Source organism: Genypterus blacodes, unplaced genomic scaffold (assembly GCF_046128005.1).
Source record: "Genypterus blacodes isolate CSIRO-AG114 ecotype Tasmania unplaced genomic scaffold, CSIRO-AGI_Gbla_v1 ptg000334l_1, whole genome shotgun sequence".
Lineage (NCBI taxonomy): Eukaryota > Metazoa > Chordata > Actinopteri > Ophidiiformes > Ophidiidae > Genypterus > Genypterus blacodes.
In genome coordinates, this window is record NW_027467119.1 from 18,695 (window position 1) to 36,946 (window position 18,252).

Here is an 18,252-nt window from a genome sequence, read left to right on the forward strand (position 1 = left end):
CAACAGTAAGCAGAAGAAGAACAACATTAAAAAAAAATATCTGTGGGAAAGAATATGTTGCGTTTTGTTTGTTGTTGAAAATAAACGTCACCAACAAGTTTACTGAAAAAACAAGACATCTGTAACAGCATTTGATGTTTGTGGATCTTTAATAGTACATTAAAGTGATTGATCTCTAACTTTTCTTGTTTTTAAAAACAAAACACTCATTTCCCATGGCCTCTCCAGTCCAGCAGGTGGCAGTCTGTACATCTAATGTACACATCTAACAACTCACCTTCACAAAACCCTTCCCTGTGTCCAGCAGAGGATGGACAATCTGTGTCACCTCTTGGTTTCCAGCTTCTTTCTTTCCCTAAATAACAATAGAAGGAGTAAGAAAGTTGACCTGTGTCTCTAAATGTGTGTGTGCTCATGTATGTGCAGTACCTGTGGTTGTCTGACGGAGGTCAAAGAGAGAAGGTGCTGCTGGTGGCCCTGCAGCGGCCCTGAGCTGGAGCCTCCGTCCCTGTTCCCTCCTCCGGTGCTCCTAGCCTTCACACTCAGCTGGGACAGACGCTCTGTATTCTCTGACGTAGCATCCCTCGTATCAGCCATGGCTTCCTGAAACATACGGGCGTGACTGCAGACGAGAGTAAATGTGTGCTGTGGAACGTGATTCTATCTGTGACTTCTCTCATTGAGTGGGCAGTGAAGTATTAGTAATTGTAGTCGTTAAGTTATCGTCAGGCTCAGAACTTATCAATCATCCGGAGACAGCACCCAGGAGTGACGCTCAACCACTTCAGTAAACTGCGCAGCAAAGGCGTAAACATTAAGAATTCGAACTCCGCCAAAGTCTGTAGAAAGAGTGAAACATGTTTACCTGCACTCCGCTGCTTCACTCCCTCTCGTCACGTGTGTGGACGTTTTCCGTCAACGTCGCCATGACAGCGACGCGTTCAAAGACGCACGGTGCGTTCACTGACACTCACCAGTGTTTGATAAAGTTCCTGCTTGTGTTTGTTTTAACCCGGTTTTGCTCAACAAAGGCAGCATAATGTCTAATTATCTTAATCAGGTAATGGAAAATAATGAATGGATACACACGATAAATATGGATCAATAGTAATAGACAGTTGTAAAATACAAAGTAATTGTATTTGCCTGGGCACAGTGGTCGGTGAAGAAGTTTCGATGCGCCTACTGACACCTGAAGCGCTCACACACCTGTCCAGACCGCAGATCTTAGGAATGCCACAGCTTGCATCCTCTTCGTTCCCGGGTCCAGGAATGGCAGACCGCTTGTACATCTGGCTGTGGATGGCAGCGGCCTTCCTGTTTATGCTTCTCTGTTGCTTTGACGGTGAGGACACATAGGAGATATTAGTACAGTGAAGCATGAAATATCAGCTGTGATTTCTTGAAAATATGAAGAATAACATCTTAATATTGAATCTTGTGCTTTTATACACTTAAACATTCGAATAATATTTGAATAGTATAAACCTTTTCAGGGTCACTTAAACATGAACGGTTTGAGTTCATGTTTCAGTTTCGTTTTGCTGAAAACGCATTGATCCGTTTGCACATTAAAGGGAGCGTCGTGTCAGGAAACCAGGGCCTGAGTCTGAATACAAAATCATTCTACCAGATGAACTTTAAAAAGTTAATTGGTTACTTACATTTAATGAGAATTCAGAAGTCATCTTAAATAAGATTGTATTTAAAAGTTGTTGAATATTTACTAACACAATAATGTGGATCAAACTTAATGGCTGCTGTTCTGCTCCAGCATAGTGTTAATTAACTGGACACATTCTATCAGATGTCAGAATGGAACCTTGAATCATCCCTCAGCTGACCTCATTACCCTCTTTATCTACAGAAAACGCTCTGGTTGAACTGCGAGAGTTTCTCCGTGCCCTCCTCAAAGCTGGTTGTCACCTGTGCTCGGCTCTGCTCTCAGCGCTCGGGGCAGTAAGCCACTTCTTCAAGTGTATCGGATGCTTAGCCGACGGGCTGCCGTTACATCCTCACAGCCTTATCGCCCAAGTCTTACTCATCCTCATGAGCGTGTTCCTGCACTTCCTGGAAAGCCTGTGTTCTGTTTGTCAAGTAATGTTCTACCTGATAGGTGCAGCTCTCAGTGTGGCAACTGCTTTGTGCCACCTGCTGCAAGCAAGCTTTTACCTGCTGCACGTCATCATGCGCAAAATCCAAGCCCAACTCTCCCATGATGGTAAGGAGAGATGGGACGAAGAGCAGCTCCATGCCCTAGTGGCGGAACACTTTTTTAGGTTTTGGCAAAACCCCATGCTTTTTTGTTTCTTGTGCTTTTCAAGACAACCATGTAGGCTGCTTAAGAAACGAACTGTCCAAATGTTTGATACCAGGTACATGTCAATATTGGATTATTTGTTTGATTGGTCATAAACAATTATGTGTGGGAAAGATCTGTTGCGTTTTGTTTGTTGTTGAAAATAAACGTCACCAACAAGTAAACTGAAAAAACAAAACATCTTTAACAGAATTCGATGTTTGTGGATCTTTAATGGTACATTAAAGTGATTAATCTTTAACTTTTCTTGTTTTAAAAATCAAAACACTCATTTCCCATGGCCTCTCCAGTCCAGCAGGTGGCAGTATGTACATCTAATGTACACATCTAACGTCTAACATCTCACCTTCACAAAATCCTTCCCTCTGTCCAGCAGAGGATGGACAATCTGTGTCACCTCTTGGTTTCCAGTTTCTTTCTTTCCCTATATAACAATAGTTGACCTGTGTCTCTAAATGTGTGTGTGCTCATGTATGTGCAGTACCTGTGGTTGTCTGACGGAGGTCCAAGAGAGAAGGTGCTGCTGGTGGCCCTGCAGCGGCCCTGAGCTGGAGCCTCCGTCCCTGTTCCCTCCTCCGGTGCTCCTAGCCTTCACACTCAGCTGGGACAGACGCTCTGTATTCTCTGACGTAGCGTCCCTCGTATCAGCCATGGCTTCCTGAAACATACGGGCGTGACAACAATGCGTCAAAGGCGTAAACATTAAGAAGTCGAACTCCGAAAGTCTGTAGAAAGAGTGAAACCTGTTTACCTGCACTCCGCTGCTTCACTCCCTCTCGTCTCGTGTGTGGACGTTTCCGTCACCGTCGCCATGACAGCGACGTGTTTAAAGACGCACGGTGCGTTCACTGACACTCACCAGTGTTTGATAAAGTTCTTGCTTGTGTTTTGCTAAACCCGGTTTAGCTCAACAAAGGCAGCATAATGTCTAATTGTCTTAATCAGGTAATGGAATATAACGGAATGGATACACACGATAAATATGGATCAATAGTAATAGACAGTTGTAAAATACAAAGTAATTGTATTTGTCGGGGCGCAGCTGTCACTGTAATGTTGTTGAAGTCTTGATGCGCCTACTGACACCTGAAGCCCTCACACACCTGTCCAGACCTCTGCTGCTAGGAACTTCTGCATTCAACTACTGAAAGGAAGAGCAGATCTTAGGTTTCTACAGCTTTCATCCTCTTCGTTCCCGGGTCCAGTAATGGCAGACGACTCCATGAACATCTCGCTGGTGATGGTGGTACTGGTCTTCCTGTTTGTCTGGAGTGTCATTTCATGTTTCTGCATTTACGGTGAGGACACATGGGGTATATTAGTAGAGTGAATGACATGTAAGCTGTAATTTCTCAAAAATATAAAGAATAAGATCTAAATATTGAATCTTATGCATTTCTACACTTTAATATTTGAATAATATTTGAATGACACACACACCTTTTCAGGATCACTTAAACATGAACGGTGCAGTTTCGTTTTCCTGATAACGCATTGATTGATTTGCACATTAAAGAGAGCGTCGCGTCAGGAAACCAGGGCCTGAGTTTATGAATACAAAATCATTCTACCAGATGAACTTGAAAAAGTTCCTTGGTTACTTACATTTAATGACAATTCAGAAGTCATCTTAAATAAGATTGTATTAAAACGTGTTGAATATTTACTAACACAATAAATTGGATCAAACTTAATGGCTGCTGTTCTGCTCCAGCATAGTGTTAATTAACTGGACACATTCTATCAGATGTCAGAATGGAACCTTGAATCATCCCTCAGCTGACCTCATTACCCTCTTTATCTACAGAAAACGCTAAGGCTGAACTGCGGCGGCATTTCCATGACATCGACAAAACCTTTTGTCACCTTTGCTCGACTGTTAGTCACCTGTGCTTGACTGTTTGTCACCTGTGCTCGGCTCTGCTCCGCTTGTGCAAGTGTGTGACACTGGTAGCCTGCAGACGAAAGCCGTTTCATCCTTGCAGCTCTGACGAACAAGTCTAGCACATCTCCATGAGAGGCTGCACATCTGCTGCACATCATCATGCGCAAAATTCCAAGTTCAACTCTCCCATGATGGCGAGGAGAGATCGAACAAAGAGCGGCGCCATTCCGAAGTGGCGGAACACTTTTTTAGGCTTTGGCAAAACCCCATGCTTTTTTTTCTTATGCCTTTCAAGACAACCATGTAGGCTGCTTAAGAAACACAAATGTCCAAATGTTTGATACCAGGCACACGACATTATTTGACATTATATGATTATTTGACTGATTGATCTGAAACACAACAGTAAGCAGAAAAAGAACAACATTAAAAAAATATGTGTGAGAAAGAATATGTTGCGTTTGTTGTTGAAAATAAACGTCACAAACAAGTTTACTGAAAACACAAGACATCTTAACAGCATTTGATGTTTGGGGATCTTTAATGGTACATTAAAGTGATAATCTTTTTGATAAACTTTCTTGTTTTAAGAATCAAAACACTCATTTTCCATGGCCTCTCCATCCAGCAGGTGGCAGTATGTACATCTAATGTACACATCTAACATCTCACAACTCACCTTCACAAAACCCTTCCCTGTGTCCAGCAGAGGATGGACAATCTGTGTCACCTCTTGGTTTCCAGCTTCTTTCTTTCCCTAAATAATAATAGTTGACCTGTGTCTCTAAATGTGTGTGTGCTCATGTATGTGCAGTACCTGTGGTTGTCTGACGGAGGTCAAAGAGAGAAGGTGCTGCTGGTGGCCCTGCAGCGGCTCTGAGCTGGAGCCTCCGTCCCTGTTCCCTCCTCCGGTGCTCCTAGCCTTCACACTCAGCTGGGACAGACGCTCTGTATTCTCTGACGTAGCGTCCCTCGTATCAGCCATGGCTTCCTGAAACATACGGGCGTGACTGCAGACGAGAGTAAATGTGTGCTGTGGAACGTGATTCTATCTATGACTTCTCTCATAGCATTGCTGTGCAACCAAGAAACTTGAGTGGGCAGTGAAGTATTAGTAATTGTAGTCGTTGTTATCGTTAGGCTCAGAACTTATCAATCATCCGGAGACAGCACCCAGGAGTGACGCTAAACCACTTCAGTAAACTGCGCAGCAAAGGCGTAAACATTAAGATTTTGAACTCCGCCAAAGTTTGTTTAAAGAGTGAAACATGTTTACCTGCACTCCGCTGCTTCACTCCCTCTCGTCTCGAGTGTGGACGTTTTCCGTCAACGTCGCCGTGACAGCGACGTGTTTAAAGACGCACGGTGCGTTCACTGACACTCACCAGTGTTTGATAAAGTCTCAGCTTGTGTTTTGCTTAACCCGGTTTATCTCAACAAAGGCAGCATAATGTCTAATTGTCTTAATCAGGTAATGGAACATAATGGAATGGATACACACGATAAATATGGATCAATAGTTGTATAGTTATAAAATACAAAGTGATTGTCTTTGTCGGGGCGCAGCTGTAACGGTGATGTTGTCGGTGAAGAAGTCTTGATGCGCCTACTGACACCTGAAGCGCTCAGACACCTTTCAAGACCGCTGCTGCTGGGAACTTCTGCATTCATCTACTGAAAGGAAGAGCAGATCTTAAGGATTCCACAGCTTGCATCCTCTTGGTTCCCGGGTCCAGGAATGGCAGACCGCTTGTACATCTGGCTGTGGATGGCAGCGGCCTTCCTGTTTATGCTTCTCTGTTGCTTTGACGGTGAGGACACGTAGGAGATATTAGTACAGTGAAGCATGAAATATCAGCTGTGATTTCTTGAAAATATAAAGAATAACATCTAAATATTGAATCTTGTGCTTTTATACACTTTAACATTCGAATAATATTTGAATAGTATAAACCTTTTCAGGGTCACTTAAACATGAACGGTTTGAGTTCATGTTTCAGTTTCGTTTTGCTGAAAACGCATTGATCCGTTTGCACATTAAAGGGAGCGTCGTGTCAGGAAACCAGGGCCTGAGTCTGAATACAAAATCATTCTACCAGATGAACTTTAAAAAGTTAATTGGTTACTTACATTTAATGAGAATTCAGAAGTCATCTTAAATAAGATTGTATTTAAAAGTTGTTGAATATTTACTAACACAATAATGTGGATCAAACTTAATGGCTGCTGTTCTGCTCCAGCATAGTGTAAATTAACTGGACACATTCTATCAGATGTCAGAATGGAACCTTGAATCATCCCTCAGCTGACCTCATTACCCTCTTTATCTACAGAAAACGCTCTGGTTGCACTGCGAGAGTTTCTCCGTGCCCTCCTCAAAGCTGGTTGTCACCTGTGCTCGGCTCTGCTCTCAGCGCTCGGGGCAGTAAGCCACTTCTTCAAGTGTATCGGATGCTTAGCCGACGGGCTGCCGTTACATCCTCACGGCCTTATCGCCCAAGTCTTACTCATCCTCATGAGAGTGTTCCTGCACTTCCTGGAAAGCCTGTGTTCTGTTTGTCAAGTAGTGTTCTACCTGATAGGTGCAGCTCTCAGTGTGGCAACTGCTTTGTGCCACCTGCTGCAAGCAAGCTTTTACCTGCTGCACGTCATCATGCGCAAAACCCAAGCTCAACTCTCCCATGATGGTAAGGAGAGATGGGACGAAGAGCAGCTCCATTCCCAAGTGGCGGAACATTTTTTTAGGTTTTGGCAAAACCCCATACTTTTTTATTTCTTATGCTTTTCAAGACAACCATGTAGGCTGCTTAAGAAACACACTGTCCAAATGTTTGATACCAGGCACATGTCAATGTTTGACATTTGATTATTTGACTGATTGGTTTGCAACACAACAGTAAGCAGAAAAAGAACAAACTTAAAAAAATATCTGTGGGAAAGAATATGATGCGTTTTGTTTGTTGTTGAAAATAAACGTCACCAACAAGTTTACTGACAAAACAAGACATCTGTAACAGCATTTGATGTTTGTGGATCTTTAATGGTACATTAAAGTGATTAATCTTTAACTTTTCTTGTTTTAAAAATCAAAACACTCATTTTCCATGGCCTCTCCAGTCCAACAGGTGGCAGTCTGTACATCTAATGTACACATCTAACAACTCACCTTCACAAAATCCTTCCCTGTGTCCAGCAGAGGATGGACAATCTGTGTCACCTCTTGGTTTTCAGCTTCTTTCTTTCCCTAAATAACAATAGAAGGAGTAGGAAAGTTGACCTGTGTCTCTAAATGTGTGTGTGCTCATGTATGTGCAGTACCTGTGGTTGTCTGACGGAGGTCCAAGAGAGAAGGTGCTGCTGGTGGCCCTGCAGCGGCTCTGAGCTGGAGCCTCCGTCCCTGTTCCCTCCTCCGGTGCTCCTAGCCTTCACACTCAGCTGGGACAGACGCTCTGTATTCTCTGACGTAGCGTCCCTCGTATCAGCCATGGCTTCCTGAAACATACGGGCGTGACTGCAGACGAGAGTAAATGTGTGATGTGGAACGTGATTCTATCTGTGACTTCTCTCATTGAGTGGGCAGTGAAGTATTAGTAATTGTAGTCGTTAAGTTATCGTCAGGCTCAGAACTTATCAATCATCCGGAGACAGCACCTAGGAGTGACGCTCAACCACTTCAGTAAACTGCGCAGCAAAGGCGTAAACATTAAGAATTCGAACTCCGCCAAAGTTTGTATAAAGAGTGAAACCTGTTTACCTGCACTCCGCTGCTTCACTCCCTCTCGTCTCGAGTGTGAACCTTTTCCGTCAACGTCGCCATGACAGCGACGCGTTTAAAGACGCACGGTGCGTTCACTGACACTCACCAGTGTTGATAAAGTCTCTGCTTGTGTTTTGCTTAACCCGGTTTAGCTCAACAAAGGCAGCATAATGTCTAATTGTCTTAATCAGGTAATGGAACATAATGGAATGGATACACACGATAAATATGGATCAATAGTTCTATAGTTATTAAATACAAAGTAATTGTATTTGTCGGGACGCAGCTGTCACTGTGATGTTGTTGAAGTTTCGATGCGCCTACTGACACCTGAAGCGCTCACACGCCTGTCCAGAGCGCTGCTGCTAGGAACTTCTGCATTCATCTACTGAAAGGAAGAGCAGATCTTTAGGATTCCACAGCTTTCATCCTCTTCGTTCCCGGGTCCAGGAATGGCAGACGACTCCCTGTGCATCTTGCTGTTGGTGGCACTGATCATCGTGTTAATGCTTCTAATTTACGGTGAGGACACATAGGAGATATTAGTAAAGTGAAGCATGGAATATAAGCTTTGATTTCTTAAAAATATAAAGAATAACATCTTAATATTGAATCTTATGCTTTTATACACTTTAACATTCGAATAATATTTGAATAGTATAAACTTTTCAGGGTCGATAAAAGATGAACGGTTTGAGTTCATGTTTGAGTTTCAGTTTCGTTTTCCTGATAACGCATTGATCCATTGGCACATTAAAGAGAGCGTCGCGTTAGGAAATCAGGGCCTGAGTCTATGAATACAAAATCATTCTACCAGATGACCTTTAAAAAGTTCCTTGGTTACTTATACTACATGACAATTCAGAAGTCATCTTAAATAAGATTGTATTAAAACGTGTTGAATATTTACTAACACAATAAATTGGATCAAACTTAATGGCTGCTGTTCTGCTCCAGCATAGTGTTAATTAACTGGACACATTCTATCAGATGTCAGAATGGAACCTTGAATCATCCCTCAGCTGACCTCATTACCCTCTTTATCTACAGAAAACGCTAAGGCTGAACTGTGGCGGCTTTTCCATGACATCGACAAACCTTTTCGTCACCTGGGCTCGGCTGTTTGTCACTTGTGCTCGGCTGTTTGTCACCTGTGGTTGGCTCTGCTCTCAGTGCCCGGGGCAGCAAGCCACATCTTCAAGGATATGAGATGCTTAGCCGGCGGGCAGCCGTTCCATCCTTACAGCTTTATCACCCAAGTCTTACGCATCTTCATGAGAGGCTTCCTGCACTTCCTGGAAAGCCTGTGTTCTGTTTGTCAAGTAGTGTTCTACCTGATAAATGCAGCTGTCTGTGTGGCTACTTCTTTGTGCCGCACGCTGCAAGAATTCTTATCTGCTGCATCTCCTCATGCGCAAAACCCAAGTTCTCCTATGATGGCAAGGAGAGATGGAACAGAGAGCAGTCCAAATACTTGATACCAGGCACATGTCATTATTTTGATAACTGATTGGTTTGCAACACAACAGTAGTTTGTGGTTCTTTTTTGTTTTCCTTCATGTTTATTGTATCATTGTTACTTATTAGTTCTATCTTTTTTTGTTCTATGTTAAAATCGTTTTGCTGATAACGCATTGATCCATTTGATGCTGGCAGATTTATCACCCAAGTCTTACTCATCCTCATGAGAGTGTTCCTGCACTTCCTGGAAAGCCTGTGTTCTGTTTGTCAAGTAGTGTTCTACCTGATAGGTGCAGCTCTCAGTGTGGCTACTGCTCTGTACCACCTGCTGCAAGGAGGCTTTTACCTGCTGCACGTCATCATGTGCAAAACCCAAGCTCAACTCTCCCATGATGGCAAGGAGAGATGGAACAAAGAGCAGCTCCATCCCAAGTGTAGAAACACTTTTTTAAGTTTTGGCAAAACCCCATACTTTTTTATTTCTTATGCTTTTCAAGACAACCATGTAGGCTGCTTAAGAAACAAACTGTCCAAATGTTTGATACCAGGTACATGACATTATTTGACAACAGTAAGCCGTAAAGGAACAACATTAAAAAATCTATCTGTGGGAAAGAATATGTTGCGTTTTGTTTGTTGTTTGTTGTCTGTCTTTAATGGTACATTAAAGTGATTAATCTTTAACTTTTCTTGTTTTAAAAATCAAAACACTCATTTTCCATGGCCTCTCCAGTCCAGCAGGTGGCAGTATACATTTAATGTACACATCTAACGTCTAACAACGCACCTTCACAAAATCCTTCCCTGTGTCCAGCAGAGGATGGACAATCTGTGTCACCTCTTGGTTTCCAGCTTCTTTCTTTCCCTTTATAACAATAGTTGACCTGTGTCTCTAAATGTGTGTGTGCTCATGTATGTGCAGTACCTGTGGTTGTCTGACGGAGGTCCAAGAGAGAAGGTGCTGCTGGTGGCCCTGCAGCGGCCCTGAGCTGGAGCCTCCGTCCCTGTTCCCTCCTCCGGTGCTCCTAGCCTTCACACTCAGCTGGGACAGACGCTCTGTATTCTCTGATGTAGCGTCCCTCGTGTCAGCCATGGCTTCCTGAAACATACGGGCGTGACAACAATGCGTCAAAGGCGTAAACATTTAGAATTCGAATTCCGCCAAACCTGTTTACCTGCACTCCGCTGCTTCACTCCCTCTCGTCTCGTGTGTGGACGTTTCCGTCAACGTCGCCATGACAGCGACGCGTTTAAAGACGCACGGTGCGTTCACTGACACTAAAGTTCCTGTTTGTGTTTTGCTTAACCCGGTTTAGCTCAACAAAGGCAGCATAATGTCTAATTGTCTTAATCAGGTAATGGAACATAATGGAATAGATACACACGATAAATACGGATCAATAGTAATAGACAGTTGTAAAATACAAAGTAATTGTATTTGTCTGGGTGCAGCTGTCACTGTAATGTTATCGGTGAAGAAGTTTCGATGCGCCTACTGACACCTGAAGCGCTCACACACCTGTCCAGACTGCTGCTAGGAACTTCTGCATTCAACTACTGAAAGGAAGAGCAGATCTTAGGGATGCCAAAGTTTTCAACCTCTTCGTTCCCGAGTCCAGTACAGGCAGACGGCAGCTCCAATGGCAGCTCCCTGTACATCTGGCAGTTGGTGGCAGCCGCCATCGTGTTTGCTCTTCTCTGTTACATTTACGGTGAGGACACATAGGAGATATTAGTAGAGTGAAACATGAAATATAAGCTGTAATTTCTCAAAAATATAAAGAATAAGATCTAAATATTGAATCAGAATGCATTTATACACTTACATATTTGAATAATATTTGAATGACACACACACCTTTTCAGGGTCACTTAAGCATGAACGGTGAAGTTTCGTTTTCCTGATAACGCATTGATTAATTTGCATATTAAATGGTGCGTGGCGTCAGGAAATCAGGGCCTGAGTTTATGAATACAAAATCATTCTACAAGATGAACTTTAAAAAGTTACTTGGTTACTTACACTACATGACAATTTGAAGTCATCTTCAATAGGACCTTATTAAAACGTGTTGAATATTTACTTCTTCTTTTCCTTTCGGCTGCTCCGTTCAGGGGTCGCCACAGCAGGCACATTCTATCAGATGTCAGAATGGAACCTTGAATCATCCCTCAGCTGACCTCATTTTACCCTCTTTATCTACAGAAAAGGCTATGGCTGAACTGCGGCATCTTTTCCATGCCCTCGACAAAGCTGTTTGTCGTCTGTACTCGGCTCTGCTCTCAGCGCTCCGGGCAGCAAGCCACTTCTTCGAGGTTGGAAGATGCATAGCCAACGGAATCCAGACGTTTCATCCTGACAACCTTGACGACCGAGTCATACTCATCGCGGACGGCTGGCTGCACTTCATGGAAACCCAGTGTTCTGTTTGTCAAGTTGTGTTCTACCTGATAAGTGCAGCTCTCAGTGTGGCTACTGCTTTGTGCCACCTGCTGCAAGGAAGCTTTTATCTGCTGCAAGGAGGCTTTTATCTGCTGCAAGGAAGCTTTTATCTGCTGCAAGGAGGCTTTTATCTGCTGCACGTCATCCTGCGCGAAATCCAAGCTGCTGGCGAGCAGAGACGGAACGGAGAGGAACTCATTGTTATGGTTCTTTTTTGTATTATTTCATTTTTATTGTTTATCTGTTACTTAATACTGCTCTATTATGCTTATTTTCTCTATGTTAAAATTGTCCTCTGATGCTGCTTTTAATAAAAAATACTTTGCAAAGAAAAGTCAGCAAACATGAACAACATTAAGTTTATATTGTATTTAGACTCAGGTTGTTCCAAACTCGACAGCGACAGAAAATAACGTTTACAACCATTCTGCCTGGGGATGTTAATGCGTGACATCACCTTACTGCCACAGTTGCAATTTTGCACGGAATTTTGGGAGATTTCAAAGATGGTTTGGTGTGAACCGGGCCAAGCTGTGGCGACTAAAGTCTTGCGTCAGGTGTCGTCAGGAGCATCTGGGGAGCAACTGTCCCAGCTAGGAAGAGGAAGGAGAGGAAGAGAGAAAATCAGGCACAGAGCTGATTATCGGTTATTTAGGAACACTGGTCGTATGTGAGGTTACACCAGCTTACCCAGTATGTCTCTGATTCTCCTCACAGCTGATTGACTCACTCGATATCCATCCTGCTCAGCTCTGTCATGAGAAAGCAAAGGAGTAAACAAACAGAAGCCAAACAGATCTACTGGTCGCTCATCCGGTGACTTACGCCATCAACTTGGTCACAGCCTCCAGCCTTCGTAGTGCTGACACAACGTTTTTCAGTGTGTCGGATGAAAGGGCTTCATAGGAGTGAAGCTCACCTGCAGCAAACACACATATGACCAGAGTGAGATGAACAGGAGGCAAAGCTTTCAGCAGGTCATTTGTCTCACTTCCTGTTTTACCTGAGAGGATGAGCTTGGTCACCAGTTTGCGTACAGCAGGTAAGAACTGTTTCTCAGTGAACGCTTGAACGTCCTCCTCACAAAGGTACCTGAACACCACCTGGTTACAAACACACAACAAGACAGCAAAGTTATGCATTTATTATTTAGTAAATGTTTAGGGGGAAATCTTGCATTGTTATTGTGGTTAGAAAGTTAGAAAGTGTCAAATGTAAAGGAATGATTTGCTAGTCTACTGTACATGTCGTGATACTGAAACACAGAGTGGTGTCCAGTGCCCCCTAGTGTCCATCTCTATACTGTCATGTACAGAAATGGACATGAATGTATTTTTACTTCCCATCATCTGAATGTCAGCTGAGTGTGTTATGGTCTAAAGTGGATAAAAGGACCTGATAAGATTCTATGAATGGTTGTAGAAGCGCTCGCAGGAAGCAAGTGGTCTGCAGGCCCGCCTCCGTCACTGTCACGTCCTGCTCATCCACCTGGATCGCTCCAGATTTCCCTAGCAGAGAGCACGCCTCATCAAAGTCCTGAGTGATGGACAGACGGCAACGTGACGTCAGTAAGAACAGAGTATGGTGTTGGATTGCAAGTTAAGACCCTGCGTCCCATTAACAGTTTAAAAACACAATGTGAATGCTTAAAGGAAGAAGAACTCTTACCTGAGACGCCCTGCCAGGGATGAAGACGAACTCACTAGAGAAGACTTCCTGTAGGAAGCTGAAGAAGGCGAACAGCTCATCTGTGAGTAGAACAGTGTATCACTATGAGGTAAGATGTGTGTGTATGCATGTGGATCAAGCAGTGCATTTTGTCACACTCGCCTCTCTGTGTGCTCTTCGTCGTGTCCATCGCCACTGCAAGCATGGCTGGACGAATGAAGACGTGTATGGCTGGATTCCTGTAGGAAGCCAACATCAGCACCGCCGCCGCCGTCCTGACCGCCTCCTTCTCTGGGCTGATTGGCTGTTTCCTCGCAGGCTCTTCCTCCCGAACCAGACAGACTCGCCCATCTGTACGGCAAACTAATGCCCGATGAAGAGCCAGGCTGGAGGACAGCACGTCTGACTCAGGTACGTCACCTAAAGTGTAAGGAGTGTAAGCTTCATCAGTCCGTATACGTTTGTGTGTAACTTTGGATGTGCATGGAATTAGTTGAGGCCCATCAGATCACATTACTCCTCTTGTGTTACGCAATATGCAAATGCTACCAACTGCTTATTCAAGTCATGAGCAAGTCCCACTACTGCCACAAAGACCTTCTGTAGAAAGTTCTCTCCACTTCAGTATTCTATTCTACATCCCAGTCATGAGCTCAAGCTTGATGCAGAGAAAGGAAGAAGGAACCCACTGGGCCAATTCAGCCGAGCCCCCAGGTCCAGAGCCAGCTTCCTGAGCCAGAGGGTGTTCTGGGTGAGTTGCTCCCATGCCAGGCCCTCCTCTATGATGGTGGTGGTGGGAGCCTGGAGCATCAGGCAGGCCATGAGGGAGAAGGGGCTGAGGATGGAGCCTTCCTCCTGGGCACGGACCGCCACATGAGCCAGCCAACTCACACAGTCCTGGGCCTCCTCACTGGGCTTCTGAGGGAGACCCCTGTGGTAGAGGGAGGGAGAGGGAGAGAGAGAGAGAGAGAGAGAGAGAGAGAGAGAGAGAGAGAGGTGGGAAACAGAAATGTACTGAAGTTATATTCTGTATTCTTACCTTATCTCTTTGTTAAACCTTACTAATAATAACACATCTTATACCATATTTCTTATATAATCTAATACTTTTAGAGGATGGAATGATCTCTCTACCTGGGTGTGAGGTTGTAGTGGCAGCGGTTGATCTTGCCTTCAGTCAGCTGTCTGACTGACAGGGGGCGACCAAAGTTCACATGCATGCTCCCATAATCCTCCTGTAGCACTGTGCTGGCCTTCATCAGGCCCTGCGGAGAAGGACCAGAGGTCTGAATGAACCATGAGCAGGAACTAATCTAGAATAATCTCCTTAACATATCCAAGAGCATGAATGATATCGTTGAGCAAGCAGATAGAAACAATCATGAGGCTTGAAGTTGTTTTGGCTTGGTTGAGGTTGTGGTTGTGGTTGTGGTTGTGGTTGTGGTTGTGGTTGGTTGTATGAGCTGACAGACCCAGGTGGACTCCTTAGGTTTGGGTACGCCCAGTAACTCATGAGCCAGCAGAGATTCCTCCAGCACGCGGTCGTAGCTGATGCTGATGGGCACCAGTGTGATGTCATACACTTCACCTTTAAAGAAGGGCTCCAGCACCATGTGCATCATACCTGTGGACACATGCAGAGACTGTAGACCGGGTTTACAGGCAGACGGTCCTATGGTCACAGATTCCTTGGGTACACAGAACTTGGGTACCTAACTTGGGCGTGAGAGACTTCAGGGTGCGACTCCGTAAACCCTCCACAAAGAACTCCAGAGGCGCAAATCCTCTCTGCACAACACACATTGAGCCGATCACAGCTGGATTCACACTTGTACATGCAATCAATCAATCAGGCACAGAATCGTCATCAGGCTGAAACACCTGGAGGAGGTGAAGCCACGTGTAAAACAGTTCCTCTTACCCTGACGATGGTTCTGACATATTCTGACAGCACAGCCCAGTAGAGTGTGTCAGAGCCGATGGCACGTCGGATATAGAAAGCTCCAGAGCGACGGAATATCTCTCCGAGCACCTTCATCCCTGAGAGAGCTGAACCAAGAGACGAATAATAAACAACAACTTTAAGACGGGACAGCGGCGTCTCATTAGCAAGGCTGCTCTATAGCTGTGAGCGACCTCTTGTTTGAAATAGATACTTGCGAACTCCTGCAGCAATGACCGGCACTGGGATGTCATAGGTGAACATGATGTAGGATATAGCCAGGAAGTCGATGTAGCTCCTGTGATTGGGCAGCAGAATGACGGGACACTCCTGAGCAGCCTGCTGCAGCTGCAGTGGACAGAACAGTGACAGGTGGGTGAGCAGGAGCCAAAGGCATTCTGGGGGGAGAAGTCTGAAACATGGGGAGCTGTAGGTGTGTGTGTGTGTGTGTGTGTGTGTGTGTGTGTTTGTGTGTGCGTTGTGCTATGCTGACCCTGTTGAGTCCCTCCACGTTGACGAAGAGGCTGGTGAAGAGTCTTTTGCACACCTTGCTGAAGGTGAAGCCCATCAGCCTGATGAAGCTCAGCTGCAGGTTTTGAGACATTTCCTTCAATATCCCCCTCACCTCCCCCCTCACCTCCTCCACCGAGGACCCCGTCTCCATAGCGACCTGATGAAGAGCGCAGGGAGATGAGATGATGTGAACGTCGCTCCTGCACAGTGTGAAAGTCTGGTTGAACACACACTCTAACCTCCTTGGCCACGTAGCTTAGATACTGGGAGTCCAGCACGGCCTGGTTGAGGTCAGCAGAGGAGCAGGGCGGGGCTCCTCTGTAGGGGAGGGGCCGGAAGGTCCTGAAGGCGTGGCCCAGGTCGCTGCTGCATCTCCTCTCCTTCAATATGTCCACAAAGTCCTCATCATCCTCCTGGCCAGCGCCGTCTGACTCCCTGTACTGGAGGAGAGAGGCGGGATAAAGGAGGAATTTACTGAAGGATTCCCATTCCTAACATTCTCTCTCTACCTGACAGGGAATTCAAAACTAAAACAGCTTTCCTCACTTTTCCACTCCGGATCCTAACCTGTCCTCATCTGTCCCCATGTGTTTCTGTGCCTCTGTTTGTTTGTCAGCTTGTGTTTCTGTTGTGTTTCCTGTTTTGGCTGCAGAGCGACCTTGAGCTTTGGAAGGGACCTTATCAATAAATCAATCAATTACGGGATTTTTATTGTTTTATTAATGACTTAAGATGATTTCTACTCTCTCTCTCTATGCAATGGGTTAAGAATTATTTGTTAATAATGAATAATTTTACACTTCTTCTTCATTGGGAGTTCTCTTACTTTTCTGCTTGAGTATATTTAACGCTCGTACTTGGTAACACGTAGTAATTAAGCTAAACACTTTGCTTCTGTCTCGTTTCAGGCCACAGTTTCAGTGTTTTAACGCGGCTCCGCTCCTCTAACAACAGAAAAACACTCATTTATACTCGACTAGGCCTCGGATATCAGCTTCTATATCAATAAACATTACAAAGCGAAGTTTTTGAAACATGGCAGTGAAGAGAAAGTAACGGGTCGAGCTGACAGGGACGCAAACAAAGCAGAGGAACGAGACGTGGAAGCAGGCGCGTCTTACCGTGTGCATGCTTGACCGTGATGGAAACACCGTCAGCAGGTGGATGTCCTCGTTTCCACTCGGGCTCTGTCTGGCAAAGTTGGCCGCTGTGTCGGTGCAGAGTCCCCGGGGAGCTCCGGCCAATGGTGGCGCCCGGTGTGGAGACTCCTCCCGCCCGCACGGTTACGCACGGAGCCGCCAACGACACGCAGCTCCTGGCGCTCACAGATCACACCACTGATAAAAGAACGTGTAGTGATAAGACAAAGCGTTAAGCTAAAGTGTTTACATAAGCAACAGGCTGGTTAACACTTAACACTCCAGCAGACTGCAGGGAGACATTACAGGTGTAATTAATACCTGGAGATGGCCGCGTTCCATTTCGGTTTGCCAGTGAGGCTGTAATGCACAACACCAGGACTCTTCACCTCCTCATCAACAGCTTATAAATGACGTAACAGGTTATGGTTTTCTGTGAATAATGTGCTGTTTTGTGTCTGTGTGTGTGTTTGCGGGTTCTTCTGCTCAGGCTCAAGTGTGAAACGTCCCACAGGGGTCCAGCCTGCTCGGCCTCCTGACCCAGCTGATCAGATACAGGAAGAACTGAAAGTCCACTGCAGATAAGAACTATAAATAACCTGATTTAGTTCCACACTCTGGTACTCTGGTATGAATAGATCCTATCTGACTCCCACTGTCAAGATACAAACAAAACAACAACAAATTGTCATATCAGCTCCTCCAACTTCCTTCTTGCTGCCCAAGTTCTCCTTTGTCTTCCTGCTGCTTTTCTGTCTGACTTAACTTTTCTCTTTCTGCAGTATTTGGTTGGTTTGCGGCTCATTCTCCAGTTTGCAGGGATGTAAACGTGCATGCATTACAGATCTGTGGTTCACCTCTGAAAGCAGCGCACACCAGTTCATCTGCTTAGTGAGGAAGTCAAACACAAACACAAGTGGTAACCTATCATTATACAGTTTGTTATCATTACCCTCTGTTTTATCAAGCTTCTTATGTTGGCTTGACTGTGGCTCAGTGGCAAGCACAAGCACAACACACACACACTCCTACCTCACAGCAAGAAGGTCCTGGGTCTGATTCCAGGTGTGTGTGTGTGTGTGTGTGTGTGTGTCTGTGCATGTTCTCCGTGGAGCATCTGGTTT

General features: G+C 44.9%; 1 protein-coding gene and 4 long non-coding RNA genes across 6 annotated transcripts; 2 read left to right on the forward strand and 3 right to left on the reverse strand.

Annotated features, from left to right (window-relative positions):
* Positions 1 to 227: 227 nt before the first annotated feature.
* LOC142988541 (uncharacterized) lies at positions 228 to 3,424 on the reverse strand. 2 transcript variants are annotated; one of them, XR_012960602.1, is made up of 3 exons: positions 3,072 to 3,424; positions 2,805 to 2,978; positions 228 to 355 (listed from the first exon to the last, which is right to left on the reverse strand). It is a non-coding gene; the product is annotated as an uncharacterized LOC142988541 (long non-coding RNA). The 2 variants fall into 2 exon arrangements; XR_012960603.1 differs by lacking the exon at positions 228 to 355 and adding an exon at positions 2,694 to 2,744.
* Positions 3,424 to 4,454, forward strand: LOC142988543 (uncharacterized). The gene is made up of 2 exons (XR_012960605.1): positions 3,424 to 3,618; positions 4,128 to 4,454. It is a non-coding gene; the product is annotated as an uncharacterized LOC142988543 (long non-coding RNA).
* Positions 4,455 to 4,605: 151 nt separating this feature from the next.
* LOC142988540 (uncharacterized) lies at positions 4,606 to 5,581 on the reverse strand. The gene is made up of 3 exons (XR_012960601.1): positions 5,482 to 5,581; positions 5,023 to 5,196; positions 4,606 to 4,962 (listed from the first exon to the last, which is right to left on the reverse strand). It is a non-coding gene; the product is annotated as an uncharacterized LOC142988540 (long non-coding RNA).
* A 170-nt stretch (positions 5,582 to 5,751) lies between these two features.
* Positions 5,752 to 7,162, forward strand: LOC142988544 (uncharacterized). Its single transcript, XR_012960606.1, has 2 exons — positions 5,752 to 6,016; positions 6,539 to 7,162. It is a non-coding gene; the product is annotated as an uncharacterized LOC142988544 (long non-coding RNA).
* A 5,047-nt stretch (positions 7,163 to 12,209) lies between these two features.
* On the reverse strand, positions 12,210 to 17,305 carry gnpat2 (glyceronephosphate O-acyltransferase 2). Its single transcript, XM_076137750.1, has 16 exons — positions 17,111 to 17,305; positions 16,229 to 16,429; positions 15,970 to 16,146; positions 15,695 to 15,824; positions 15,456 to 15,583; positions 15,247 to 15,322; positions 15,007 to 15,158; positions 14,669 to 14,799; positions 14,224 to 14,465; positions 13,697 to 13,954; positions 13,535 to 13,614; positions 13,262 to 13,402; positions 12,870 to 12,969; positions 12,692 to 12,785; positions 12,557 to 12,618; positions 12,210 to 12,459 (listed from the first exon to the last, which is right to left on the reverse strand). The coding sequence occupies exons 1-16, from the start codon at positions 17,117 to 17,119 to the stop codon at positions 12,407 to 12,409; spliced, it is 2,034 nt and encodes a 677-aa protein (XP_075993865.1). The 5' UTR covers positions 17,120 to 17,305; the 3' UTR covers positions 12,210 to 12,406.
* Positions 17,306 to 18,252: the final 947 nt, after the last annotated feature.

Excerpts from the sequence above, each read along its gene's own strand:
- gnpat2 (XM_076137750.1), bottom strand. Across the intron at positions 15,825-15,969 it reads ACGTGGAGGGACTCAACAGG|CTGCAGCAGGCTGCTCAGGA; the intron begins GTCAGCATAGCA and ends TGTCCACTGCAG. Across the intron at positions 13,403-13,534 it reads TCCCTGGCAGGGCGTCTCAG|GACTTTGATGAGGCGTGCTC; the intron begins GTAAGAGTTCTT and ends TCCATCACTCAG.